Source organism: Neomonachus schauinslandi, chromosome 11, assembly GCF_002201575.2.
Source record: "Neomonachus schauinslandi chromosome 11, ASM220157v2, whole genome shotgun sequence".
NCBI classification, from domain to species: domain Eukaryota; kingdom Metazoa; phylum Chordata; class Mammalia; order Carnivora; family Phocidae; genus Neomonachus; species Neomonachus schauinslandi.
In genome coordinates this window covers 89,565,024-89,579,883 of record NC_058413.1, presented here as the reverse complement: position 1 = coordinate 89,579,883, position 14,860 = coordinate 89,565,024, and the positions used below count along the sequence as shown (strand labels likewise).

The 14,860-nt window shown below is 39.8% G+C and overlaps 1 protein-coding gene across 1 annotated transcript in view; it reads right to left on the bottom strand.

Moving 5' to 3' along the window:
* Positions 1 to 14,860, bottom strand: part of CDON (cell adhesion associated, oncogene regulated) — a 65,032-nt gene that overhangs the window by 16,915 nt on the left and 33,257 nt on the right. The window contains exons 14-17 of the mRNA XM_021696231.2: positions 12,347 to 12,469; positions 8,343 to 8,564; positions 5,937 to 6,217; positions 2,714 to 2,793 (exon numbers count right to left, since the gene is read on the bottom strand). Of these exons, the coding sequence (XP_021551906.1) occupies positions 2,714 to 2,793; positions 5,937 to 6,217; positions 8,343 to 8,564; positions 12,347 to 12,469 (706 nt within the window). The remainder of the gene's footprint in view (positions 1 to 2,713; positions 2,794 to 5,936; positions 6,218 to 8,342; positions 8,565 to 12,346; positions 12,470 to 14,860) is intronic.

Below are 14,860 nucleotides of genomic sequence, written 5' to 3'. Positions count from 1 at the left end.
CACACAGAGTTATGTTAACACTCTACTTTAGTCTATAAAGTATGTAATAGCATTATGTCTAAAGCAACATGTATATACCTTGATTAAAAAATACATTATTGCTAAAAAATGCTAACCATCATCTGAGCTTTCAGTGAGTCTCAATCATTGATCAGGTCACTATAACAGATAGAATAATGAAAAAGTTTGAAATACTGTAGGAGTTACCAAAATGTGAAAGAGACACAAAGTGAGCAAATGCTATTGGAAAATGGGGGCCAACAGACTTGCTTGATGCATGGTGGCCACAAGTCTTCCACTTGTCAAAAAACACAGTATCTGCAAAGTGCAATAAAGCAAAGCACAATAAAATGAGGTGTGCCTGTATTCACCCTTAGGTAAGCCCTTATATAACTTAACTGAAATTATGTCTCTTTTTGTGCACACATTAGTTCAACTGGCATTAGGAAATGCAAATGTATTGTTAGTAATGTCAATATTCTAAAAGTGTAAATTGACTAAAATTTTGCATATCTACCTCTCAGCATTCAAAGCTTATTATAAATTTTGCCAGTTGGGGGATCTTAAGCAAAGATACCTGTTTTCAATTTCAAAGTCAAAAGAGTTAGAAGCTTTAAATTTAATGATTCCAATTTTCCAGAGTTGAAGGTAGGTACTTACTGATATTTATCTGGCCAATCACTAAACATCAAAATCACATAACGGCTCCTGGGAGCCAGGTGAGTCATCTGGCTAATCCTGGAGGCAATGCAGGCAAGTCAAGACTTGCCCTAAACAGGCAGACTCTCAGGTAGGAAGAAGTAAATTTAAGCCAGAGAGAAACAGAAGCTGGTTTTCTCAGGCTAAAGAGAATGCACCTAGGTTCCCAGATAAAAGTAAAACCCCCACACATGAAATGCAAGAAGTCATCAACTTGAAAAATTAATAGAACTATAATTGTCCATTGTCTTAAAGGGAAAAAAAAAAAAAAAAAAAACAAGTATAACAAAAGCCCCCAACACTATACACATATACTCACTCACACACACATTCACTCACACAAATATACAAATGGCCATGAATGCAAGATGGTACATACCGGTCATAAAAATTCTTTTAAGGAAATGGGATGTCTTATTGGTAACCAGGATGATAACTTCATCATAAAGACGTGATTAGCAGCAAATTACCAAAATCTATCATCAAACTATGTTGGGATGATTTTACATTTCCTAGGGCAATTTTCCATTTTTCAGATAAGAAAATAGCCACAGAGAGATTATATAACTTTCCCAAGATCACGGATTTAAGCAGTGGCAAAGCCTATGTCTGTCTACTTATTCTCAAGCCAGAGGTTCTCTTGCAACATCGCTTTAATGCCAATGTTGAATTGAGATCTGCTGATGGCCACAAGAATCACAAAAGAAAATGCATTACGTTTTTAGGCAATACCATTTGTTTTAATTAAGTTTATTTGATTACTTACCAGGTGTATGAAGCATCTTTAGCATGTTCCTAACAAAATGTGGTAAAGCCTACAACCAGCTCAGGACAAAAAATGTGGCTTCAATGTTATAAACATCTTAAAATGTAGCTAGGTCAGACAGAATTTAAAAAATGTAACAAACAATCTTAGTACACAAAATAGGCAGATGGCCCTTGCTAACACAGACACCCTAAGATGGGCTAAGTAAATGATAAGGACAAATCTCCAGGAAGATTTATTGCTTTTGCTCTGAAACTCTCAAAACACATGCTGAGCAATGTATTGCCAAGTCTATAGTTGATTAGTCGACTGGCTACTTCCAAGTTCTGGTTTTGGTAACTTCCCGACACAATTCTTAACCTTGTAATTGATTTAAAAAATATAGGTCCCACCCCCATTTCAATAATGAAATATCCAAACTCCAGTCATACTCATTATTTAATGTACTAACTCTAACACAGTTGTTAAATTGTAGAGTTTTAGAGCTGGGCAGGGCTTCTGGGACCATGTCACCCAATACCATTGTTACCGGGAGAAAAAGAACGAAGGTTTCTGATGGACATAACTTTAATACAACGGAAAATCTGATAATCTTTTGGAGTTCCTATATATAGAGGCAGCCTGAAAGTTTCCTGGATATTGTCAAAATTGTTACTCTACACATTACTCTACACGTTACTCTACATATTCCTATCTTGTTTGAAATACTGTGAGTACATATGCCTCTTACAATTTTTTTAAACCCCCCCAAATGAAAAGAAAGGGGAAAAAAAGATTTTGCTACTTAGTTATTGCAAGGTTTTAAGAATTAAAAAAAAAAAAGTACTGAATAATCCAGTAGGAAAATTTCAGTAATATTACCATGAAAACACATTACTTTATACACAGGGTTTGTCCCCTAACATTCAAACGTGCTCTCATTCATAACACAGAGCGGAAAAGGACAGGTGAGAAAAGACAAAGTCTGTATATAGAAATGACTCTAAAGATTTCAGAAACATCAAACCTTTTAATAACATCTCAGTGAGAAACACGTCTTTAATATTGTCCATCTATCTCAAGACCCCAAGGCCCAGAAAGGTGAAAATTGTAAAGCAGGGCTAAAAAATTAGTAACAGCCCTACACTTAAGTCTCCATATTCTGAGATTTACAGCGTACGTAAACGTCAAGAATTTCCTTAGGTGAAGGGGGCAAAAGAAGAGTCCTATACTGTATTCCCAACAACCCTTGCAAACAGAGCCGTGTACCTGTTATTGTTCCGACAGTTTCGACAGCTAACGCACTCCGACGGGTCCGTCCGAGGTACTGCTGTGTACATGGCACCACCCTGGTCAGGACGGAAGTACAGGGAGAAAGAGAAACACACATTGTGAAGGTACCACAGACTCATAACCAAACAGCCCCAAACGGAAAAGCCAGGCCAATGATGAACGGCTACACGGTGTATTTTATTTTTATTTTTATTTTTTTTAAAGATTTTATTTATTTGCGAGAGAGAGAATGAGAGACAGAGAGCATGAGAGGGAGGATGGTCAGAGGGAGAAGCAGACTCCCTGCCGAGCAGGGAGCCCGATGCGGGACTCGATCCCGGGACTCCAGGATCATGCCCTGAGCCGAAGGCAGTCGCTTAACCAACTGAGCCACCCAGGCGCCCTACATGGTGTATTTTAACCAACCCCCCCAACAAGGTTATGCTTATCATTCCTTACCAATAGTTACAAATGAGTTCCATACAACACTGAAACTACACTCTACAAACTGCCTGCCATGGATTTTTTTCCATGTATTTTTGTCCTGAAAGGAGCCAAAGAAATGGAGAAATTTAGTCACTTCCGTTTCAGTGGTTCAAATCTACTGGGCCCCAAATGCACCGTACATTAGAACCTCCTGTTCATTTTTACTTTTCTAGCAGTCACAGAAGAATTTTACGTGATGCCAGTTGGAGAAACGGTGGAAATCTGTTTGAATGATGTCACAAGATAAACCCATCTTCATTTTCCTGTAATTATTTCAATTAGGTCTGTTCACTTGACTACACTAAGTTTTAAAACATGTTTTATTTTTCCAGATGGAGTAGATTCTCAGCCAGCAATGGCTTGGAGGGAAGGATTAATATTTTGGTGTTGCTTTTGGCGGAAACTGCCCGGCAATTAAGAAAAATGCCCAGATTAACACATACCTCATTGTAAAACGCTTGCTTGACATATACAATGGCAAGATTTCTTCACAACTGATGTTCAGAATTGAACCAGCTTTTGGTCAGAGTAAAAATTCTGCTTTCAGATGAAAAACAGCAGAACTGAGTCTGATAACGGTGGGAGAGGCTGTCACACTGCACCCAAACCCAGAGCAGTTCTTCAAGGTTAAAGAAAGTTCAGGCAATTGTTTTTCCCAGAATACTTTCCATTTCCATTCATCTCGTAACAACAGCCAGAATCTAAGCAAACCAAAAGCACTGAAAACGTCTCTCAACATTCCTGATCCAACTAGCAACAGGAATTTTTAAGAAAACATTGCGAGAAAGAATATCCTCTGCTATGTTCAGTCTTTGAGCATAAGCTCCATAAGCTCCGAACTTCACAAAATGAAGTTAACCTACGGGGTAATGTGATTAGTTGAATCACTAAACATATCAAAGTTAACTTGATGATTTTTATGATCGCCAGTATTTTGAAAATTTCCCCATTTCCTCCCACCCAGAAAAGACAAGAAAACTAGTGAGTAAAAACCACAGATGATAGCCTCTAAAATTGTACACCTAAAGGGGCAACCATTATTTAAATAGCAATTCATTGTTCAAAAAACCCAAACTGCTGTTCCAAATCCTCAAACATCAGATTTATTTTTTTTCTTCTTATGGAAATAGCATGTGCTATTCAAACCTTAGTGTTTTCTCCTTTTGTTTCTTGGACAATGTTAGTAGTTTGGACTAGGAATGGTGACCAAAAAAGTTTACAAAGTCTGAATATGAGCCATGTCTTTCCACGTAAAATAATGAAATCATTATTCTCTTTTGGTAACGAGATGCACTCAAGCAAATTAGGTATTTTTCTACAATACACTAAAACTAGATCACACAAAACCCATTAGATGTCCAGCTTTAAGATACAAATATATATTATAGTTTTGTTCTCCCAATGTAATATTTTAATAAATCTTTGTTGAAGTTGAGGATGAAAAACTCAAAACCTTTTCAAATTTTAGCACCTCGTGGGTTATGGCAAATTTATCTGTAATCAGAACAATGACAAAAACTTCAATGAGTGCTTAATTGCACAATGAGTGCAACTAAACATATCACCCATCTGATTGAAAAATAACGTGGATGCACATCCTAATAAATGAAACTTCCTAACACAGAGAACCTCTAACCAACATAAATATAAAATATGCTAGTCATTCTATTCCCATTTCAAAAATTAAACTATATCACTGAGTTATCTGTGAAATAAAGTATTTTTCAAGGTGTATCAATCACTCCTTCAGGCTAAAGAACACTAATATTATAAAAGGCAAAAATCCCAGGGCACCTGCGTGGTGTAGTTGGTGAAGCATCCAACTCTTGGTTTCGGCCCAGGTCATGATCTCAGGGCGGTGAGATTGAGCCCCGCGTCAGGCTCTGCACTTGGTGCAGAGTCTGCTTGGACTCCCTCTCCCTCTGCCCCTGCACTTTCTCTCCCTCCCTCTCTCTCTCTCTCTCTCTCAAATAAATCTTTTAAAAAAAATTAAAAATATAAATAAATAAATAAATAAAAGGCAAAAATCTTACAGGCAACACCCCTACCACACGTTGGACACAACAAACAAAAGAAACTCACTACAGGTTGGAAGTCACAATCTGGTGGCCTGCAGACAGGTTCCACGTGGCCTCCGCAATGCTTTCAAGAATTGCAATCAGTTGCCAAAATGTAAAAAATCTGGCAATTGCACCTAGATTTACAAGATGTTTTGAAAAAATCAGAAAACCCGGTAACCCCGGACCCTCAGTCCTGCGTGCCAATAACTGGACTGAGTTGTAGCTGGCGCTCTCCAGATTGTTATCACCGCCACTGCTTCTGTCTCATTCCCAACTTGTTTTGCTCAATTTCACGATCTGCCTGACTCCACTAAAGCATACGAGTTTTCAGACTCTGCTCTTAATAAGGCAAATTTAAAGTACTGGGTCCACTCTACGCCTAATGGGATTTCCATCTCTCCAGAGTAACTTCCAGCCAGTTCGTTACTGGTATTCCACTTTCACTGTGAAATAATTTTAAAACATAAACCAAATTGATGAACATAACTATCACCTGACAATAGAAAGCTTACAAAGATTACTCTGGATCAAGGGGTTGCCAGTAATACATAGTATTTCCAGCCTAATAAACCCATGAGATTGCTGTGTTGACAAAGGCCAAGTAGGCTGACCCTGTTCTTGCTCCCTGGCACCATGGGGCATAGGGAGGCTGTATTTATAATTAGGTCTCTTACATTTACTAGGTGACGGGGATGTTCAAAATCCACATGTGTCCTGGTTAGTGAGCTTGTATGCCCCGAGTAAAGCCCTCCGTTTAAGCTCCCATTCATGATTCCATTGACTCCATTAGGGATTTTATGGTGAAGATGGGAGCAGGCATTGCTGAGACCTCCATTGCTTATGAAGCTTCCATGAACATTCCCATTTATCCGATTTGTGCCAGGCAGAGTAGTGTATTCCACCATCTGCCCATTAATATCTGACCCCTGGTAGAGATATCCTGGAGGGTCATATTCTGTTAAGAGAGAACAAACAAGAAAAAAAAAGTAAGATAAAGAAAAAGACAATCTTCTTGTGTAGGCAGTTTTATTAATAAACCCCTAAGAAACTACAAATACACTAAAATAAAATGCCTTAAATGTGTTCACTTAAAGTCTAATTATGAGATATGCTTTAAGAAAGTTACTGCTCTTTCCTTGTGTGGAGATACCTAGGAACTCTGAGTTAATTAAGGCTTTGTTAATGGGAAGAGAAATTAACCAGAGAGAAATTACTCAAGAGAATTAATATATCGTTCAAGTTGAAACTATCTGAGTACTGGCAACATTAAGAAAAAGTGTTTAAACTCCCACACACTTCAAAGTGCCGAGAGAAACTATAAAACAACAACAAAAGGCAAACATTAGGTAGGATATTTTAAATAGTAATAACACTTTTAAATGAAAGGATGGAGTTGTGTATATGTTCACTGACTATCAGTTCCTTCATTAACATAGTCCATGTGGAAGTTGCGGGGTACTAAAGGCAAAAGCCTAATTATTCCATTTCCTTATATTAAAAGCACTTAGGGCGCCTGGGTGGCTCCGTCGTTAAGCGTCTGCCTTCGGCTCAGGTCATGATCCCAGGGTCCTGGGATTGAGTCCCACATCGGGCTCCCTGCTCAGCAGGGAGTCTGCTTCTCCCTCTCCCACTCCCCCTGCTTGTGTTCCTGCTCTCGCTCTCTCTCTGTCAAATAAATAAATAAAATCTTTAAAAATAAATAAATAAAATAAATAAATAAATAAAAGCACTTAAATAGTTGCCTCAAAATTCCAATTTCCAGAGGCACACTTGCTAGATTTATTTAGAACAAGTGCAATATCCCTTAGAAAATACAGCACCTAAACCGTACAGGACTTGTTGGCAGAGTTTTGGTAAATTCTTCAAAGGTATTAGAGCAAGCCAAGACTGGATTAGGTGTCCTTCCTCCTATTACTGAACTTCTTACAGGTGAGTTACTGTCAGCCTACCTGCTTATCTTTTCCATTAAACTATAAGCTGACAGGGCAGGGGACAGGTTTACTTTTTTACCACTGTATCCCCATTGTCTAACACAGTGCCAGGCACATCAAAGACAGTCAATGAGTATCTTCTGAATATGACTGAATGAACATCACTACCATAAATTTCCATCTTTGAACATATCACCAAGTCACAGAGGAAAACGACCTCAACCAGATTAAGCTTGCTCAGACGACCAGAGAAACACTTTCCTTTTAATGATTCAGTGCACACTCCCACAATTAAAGTCAATGGCACCGAAACCAATCAAATGATCTCTCCAACCCTTTTAGCCTGGCACCATCACCATCACCACCACCTCTCTCCCTGTCTATCTCCTAGAAAGCACCAATTCAATAAAAACAAATCACCTTTTTTCCCCTTGAGCTATTAGCTTTGATTCTCTTATTCTGGGGACAGAGGGGAAACCAAAAAAACCTCCTTCCACCAAAGACTACAGTCTCTGCTTGCTCCAATTCCCCTGTCTGGGAGAACAAGAAAGGTGGGAAGGGGAGGGGAGAGAACTAGGGGAAGAAGAGGGAAAAGGGGTTCTAGGTTATCTGTTTCCATGCGGCACCATCACTCCCATTACTAGATACACGTAGGGACCAGGCTGGAGCAGTATTGGTACATCAGGGACTGAAACAGGACCATGTCACCTTCATTTGTGTCATTCAGTAACAGTAACTTAGAAAAGTTTTCCTTTCCCTCATTTCCAGCCTTTTCTATTCCTGTTACCAAGACTTGTACCCATACGGAGGTATTCCAGCAACACTTCCAAAGCTCATGCTTCAAGAACGCATGCTCTTTGGTGGTCTGACAAAGCCAGAGTTTCCCAGCACAAAGTTGGCTATTTACTTAGAGACCTGCCTGGTTTGGGCTTTGCTGTTTATTTCTACTGGGCAATTTCATGGGATGCTCCACTTCCTCTGGCTGACAGCTACAACAGTCTTAAAGTCTCCTCCCCTGACCGCAGAGTGCCTGATGTGCTTTATACCGTGACACTAACCCATGGAAGTATTACAGATCCATATTTATCCTGACGATACTTTCCTGGCCATCTTTAGAAAAAGACCAGGAAATATCGATAAATGGCTTACTCTGTATGGTGTTTTGCTGACGGTTCTTCCAGAGGCACATTGCAATGAAAACCATGAGAATGAGGACCATCACACCTAGCACGCAGCCAACTATCAGATACAACATGTCGCTGCTTCTGGTGGGGCTGGTTGCAGGCCCAACGTTTCGTCCACTTCCCGAAGAATTTGGAGGGGTACTCAAGTCTTTGACGGGATACTCAGAAGCTCCAGGAAGGCGTTTTACTAGTTGACATATAAAGGAAAACATGATGTCAGAGTGAATACAGGCTCTATGAGACGGTTTACTCTCTGACGGAGGTCTGGTTAGGAATGCAAGCCAGTCTGTTTACACTTGTTACTGAGATGATCTGACCACCAATGAGTCACAAGGAGGGCTCAAAAGTTTAAAAATCTGATGTGCCAAAGTCTCAGTCCACAAATTCTAGAGAAATCATAAAGTCTGAGAAACAAATGCCCTCAGTCCAACCCAAACTGCTGATTATCTGCTCAACTGTATTTGGAGAAAACTCCCAGTATTTCAACTTATGGGTGGGATGAAAACTCCTTTCTATGTGACACGCTTTGAGCTGAATAAGATTCAAAGTGACATATTTTATGCCTCTTTTATGTGATTGAGATTAAAGATATGACTGTGGACCAAACAATTATATACAGTCCCCAAAACCTTATGCTTAATATTAAGCATTCCCAAACCAATGACCTCTGGAGTCCATGTAAATGTGGTTCTTTTATCCAATTTGTTGATATTCTGGAAAACAGTGACAACAAAAACTAATAACAGGTGGGACTCAAACCCCATTTTCTCTGTCCTCAAATAACACATTCTTCATGCTTTAAATGCCATAGAAAAGCAGCAAAGCATAGTGGCTGACAGCTCGCTCTCTGGGACCAGACTGCCCAGGTGCATATCCTGGTCTACCACGTATCCTTAGCTGCATGACCTTAACCTCCAGGAACCAGTTTCTGCATGTGGGAACTCGAGATAAGAATAAAAGCTCTATCGTAAGGCTGGAATGAAGAGTAAACGAGTTAATCATGGAAAGCACTTAGAACAGAGCCTGGCACATGGCAGTATTCAATCAATTTTGTTACTATTAGGTATTATATTATATTTCCTGTTATGGCTCCTAACGACCCAGTGGAGCAGAGCGGTCCTTAAAAAATTCTACTTCAATAGACACTATGTTGGGGTTCAAATTTCTAGCACCTTTATGCAGAAGAGGGGTAGGAATCCATAAAGAAGAGGACAGTTTTCAAAGGAAAGAGGTTTCCAACACTGAGAAGTGGATGAATACTTGGCAGAGATGCTAAAGGAAATTCCTACTTCAGGTGGTATGTTGGATTAGACAATTCTAAGGTCCCTGCCAATTCTAAAGAAAACAAACAAGTTTCTGAAGCAAAATAGACATTGCAGATCATACATTAAAGATCACGGTTACCCATGGGGAAGTCCATCAGGTTTATTCGCTCTTCATTTACTCTTTATTTATTCATAATTCTACCAAGCTTGATGATTTTGCCAGTCTCTGCTAAAGTGAAAAATTTCTGTGGTGGATGGTGAGTGAGACAGATGCATCAACATCAGTAAGAAGAGAAAGCTAATACTAGGAAGAAGAGGAGGAGGAGGAGGGGAGGAAGAGGGGAGGAGGAAGGGAGGAGGAGGGGGAGGGGGGTGGAAGAAGAAGAGGCTAAGAGCATGAAACAAGAAAAGTGAGATAAGAAACCAAAGAACTACAGAAAAATCATGACAGTCTATGATCTTTAAGGGCAGGAGAAAATGGCTGGTGTCAACACCTCGATCATTCTTGGAAAACCTTACTGAATTACTAAAGATATGACAATCATTGTTCATAACAAGAACCTTGACTCATTTCTTAAAAGCAGAGACTGTGTATCCTACGTTCTCTCTTTAAACAGGCTGGGAATTGTGTCACACATTTTAGAAAGTTATTCAATATAAACGGTTAATGTTTTAAAGAGGTGTTTTCATTTGTCAGTGACCTGAAAGTCTGTACGTAGAGCCTTTTCTTCCCCAGCAAAGTCCATTAATGAGGCATACTCTTATAGACACAGCTATGGTATAATACTATTTAAACAATGCAGTTATTACACTGTTGTCTGTGTTTGGCCTGGCTCGATTCTTAAATGTCTTGGGGACAGAGATGGTAAATTTCATTTTTATTTAATTTTGTCCCGAGTATTACAACACTCTAGAGGCAAGTAAGAAACGTCCATTAATATATCACAGTGACTACAACAAAAAGCCCCTCAAATATATACTAACCAAAGTAAATCTAAAGGTCTGTGTATATACCTATGTTTAAAGGCAGATTTAGTATGTGGGTTTTGCAGCAAAGTCACATAACTTAGCATTAAAAGATGAAACTATGGGCGCCTGGGTGGCTCAGTTGGTTAAGCGACTGCCTTCAGCTCAGGTCACGATCCTGGAGTCCCGGGATCGAGTCCCGCATCGGGCTCCCTGCTCGGCGGGGAGTCTGCTTCTCCCTCTGACTCTCATGCTCTCTGTCTCTCATTCTCTCTCTCTCTCTCAAATAAAATAAATAAAAAAAAAAAAAAAAAAAAAAAAATCTTAAAAGATGAAACTATGTCTTTTCTTTACAATTCAATTCTTCTGAGCCTCAGTTTCTTCATCGTTAAATCGACATCATAAAATCACCTGTAGCAGACACTAAAGGGCTGCCTGGCCCATTCAGCAGCCTTTTCCTCCCACGCTAGCAGAGCCCCAATTTCATTCAGCTGTCCGCTCAAACCCCACACAACTCGAGTAGGTCCTGATCAATCATTCTATTCCAGGGAATGGTCTGGGAAGCGGGTGACTGAGACTAGCCACTGAGACTAGCGGGGAGTGGGGAAAGGTGAGGACTTTGGGAAATTTCCTCTTGTTCTTTAAAACAGATGCAAGCTAAAACAGTCCCTTTTTGGGGCACCTGGGTGGCTCAGTCGGTTAGGTGTCTGCCTTCGGCTCAGGTCATGATCCCATGGTCCTGGGATCAAGCCCCACATCAAGCTCCCTGCTTCAGAGGGGAACCTGCTTCTCTCTCTCTCTCTCTGCCTGCAGCTCTGCCTACTTGTGCTCTCTCTCTATCTCTGTTAAATGAATAAATAAAAAATCTTGGGCGCCTGGGTGGCTCAGTTGATTAAGCGACTGCCTTCGGCTCAGGTCATGATCCTGGAGTCCCGGAATCGAGTCCCGCATCGGGCTCCCTGCTCAGTGGGGAGTCTGCTTCTCCCTCTGACCCTCCTCCCTCTCATGCTCTCTGTCTTTCATTCTCTCTCTCTCAAATAAATAAATAAAATCTTTAAAAAATAAAAATAAAATATAAAAAATAAAAAATCTTAAAAAAAAACAAAAACAAAACCCAGTCCCTTTTTCTGTCAGATTAACTGTGACTGGACACCAGTTTGTAAATAGCCACGTTAGCTGTTTCTATTATTGACGTGGAGCACCACCATCCTAAAAACAAAAGATACTTCACAGTCAATCTACGTATGTCAGCAGAGTTGAGAATTTCAATTTAGCATTAGCGCACTGCTGATGCTGAACTGAATAATCGCACTTAGGAAGTAGACAATGTTATGCGTAACTGTCAAGCAAGAAACCACTTGATGCGTACGAAGCACTTTTCCTGAAAATTGTATTTTTGTTCTTAAGTATTCTAACTCTTGCAGCATTCTAATTTGCAGAAGTTATTCAGCAAATACTTCTACTCTCTTCGTGAAGAGAAAAAAGAAGGGAAGTGACTTACGTGGCGTCACACGGAAATTAATGAATATGATCGATGCTTACGTAAACTAAGTTTTAGACAAGTGCTCTAGCCAACATTCTCTATTTTCTGTTGGGACGGTCTTAATGCCTCCACCTAGGAAATGGTCCAGAGCAGATGCTTCCTTAGGTAAACATATCAAGAGTCAGAAGGAATAATGCAGAGTTTAATTCCAGTTCCATCCGGGGGAAAAAGCACGAGCTCTCATTCCTCTCCTACCTTTAGTTTCGCAGATCATCACATTGCTAAACTCGCTTTCTCCCCCTTCGTTGAAGCACTGCATTTTAATATCGTAGGAGGTTTCTGGCTGCAGATGGCCAATCATGTGCCACTGCTTTGAACCTAGAAAGGAAAAATAAATGAGGATTTTACATATCGTATGACCTGAAGGGTGATCTCAAAATGAGGTTGGAACAGGGTGCCTGGGTGGCTCAGTTGGTTAAGCGACTGCCTTTGGCTCAGGTCATGATCCTGGAGTCCCAGGATCGAGTCCCGCATCCGGCTCCCTGCTCAGCACGGAGTCTGCTTCTCCCTCTGACCCTCCTCCCTCTCATGCTCTCTGTCTCTCATTTTCTCTCTCGCAAATAAATAAAATCTTAAAAAAAAAAAAAAAAAGAGGTTGGAACAGCACATATCACCGTAGAATTAGTCTGTGCAATGAAAATGTCCTTAATAGAAGTATTTTAGTAATGCACCACAGATAAACAGCATTTCTGTTATGTGCCACAAAACCAAGGACAAGAAGTACACCGAATTAAAGCGATACCTGTGCATTGGTACTAATACTCTGTTTCGTTATAAATAATTAGTGGTGAGTCTTTCATAAAATGCACGTTAACTTCACGCACAGGTGAAGAAAAAAAAAAAAACCCTCCAGTCTTCTGATGCCCCATTTTAGCCTAGCAAGTCAATCCACTCTGCCCACCAGAAAGGAATACTATACATGAGATCAGCAAATGGTGCCTTACCCAGGACAAGTGACCATTTATTTACAAGACAGGTCTTAGAGAAACTCTCAATCCCACTGGACTGGATGTGACGTGAACAGACAGCTCAGCACATGCCTGAATAAATGGTTCAGAACAATCAAAAAGCCGAATCTACTACAGAAACCTCTGGGTTCCTTGAGTCAGGGTCCCCAAGCCATGCAAGTATCTCTAACAGAATGATTGTTATCCACGGCACATGGCCAATGCTTCATTTAGAAACGCTCTTCAACTGAACACTCCTGTATAAATCACTCTCCATTTTTACTTCCATGGGCATGTGACAAACTTTAATAAACAGGGACACTTCTGCCAGATTCAATTAACTCTTCAAGCACCTTTAATCCCTCTTAGAAAATACCTCTTCAAACCGTTTCCACAGTTCCTTAGAAGCTCAACTATATAACACCTACTGATTTAAGAATTAATTGAAGGAAAAACAAAGCCAAACCAAGCATCCAAGTCAAATCTACTCGGCTGACAGGACCAAGAGCACTAGGTTCCTTTCTAATTCAACACAGACAAAAATACTCCAAACCGGAAACACAACCCCTTTTGCAGGTCACCATCACAAAATCCCTCATTCATAAAGACCCATAGTTTACATGGAAGAGAATCTGCTTGTTCTAGGATCAAGGGACTCTGAAAGGCTTGAGAAGTAAGGAATTCTATGCCCTCTATATAAGTGTAAAGAGGACCCTACAATAAACTTGACTCAAAACCTTGACTCAAAGACAGGAATAGATCTACTTCTAAATTCCACAAACTTTCTCAAAGACTTCTATTTTTTCTCTGTCCTTGGGTATTTCCTCGCCCAGCCCTACCCTCACCTAACTATAAACATTCTCCCAAATAATTACCACACTAGATTTGAAGTTTTCCCTTCAGAGTCCTAGTCAAAACAGAATTAAACTACACTTCTGGTATGTTACAAATGAGAGAAAATTGTTAAAAGAACACAAATCTTATTAGATTAATATTCCACTATTAGGGTAATTCTTCGAATGGCTAAATGACAGGAAGCACTAGCAGAGAGAAAGAGTCTTTACTGATCATTGATGAATAAGACAACTAAGAGTATTATCAGGTTGAAAGTCAACCAACCAGCATATCCTTTGCTTAAATGGGTAATTTTTTTCTCAAAGGATGTTTTAGAAAAGGTGAGAAACCAAAGGAACAGGCTTAAAGATTAGAATGCCTGATACTTTGATTTATTTGAAACTCAACTTAACTTTATAAGATAAAAATATCACACAGAGGGCGCCTGGGTGGCTCAGGTCATGATCCCAGAGTCCTGGGATCGAGTCCCACATCGGGCTCCCGGCTCAGTGGGAAGCCTGCTTCTCCCTCTAACCCTCTCCCCTCTCATGCTGTTTCTCTCTCTTTCTCGCTAATAAATAAATAAATAAAATCTTTAAAAAAAAATCACACAGAGGCACTGGTATGCCAGAAACATTTACAGTTCATCCCAATGTGGAACTTAATTCAGAAGATAGGATAACTTAATATCATTGCTCTTAGCGGATTCTTTAACACTGTAATCGAGTTTCAGATTTTTTCCCAAAAGCTTAAACAATTCTGAGTCAATACACATAAGTAATCTAAAACTTTACTTTAAAGAGAACGTTACGTGCAAAGGGTAAATACTTCTGTTCCTTGGTTTGGGAGAACAGGCCAATAGTTTAAAACTGCCACAAAAAGAATTTCAAATGCCTAAACTTGAAAATAAGGAATAAGCAAATTACAC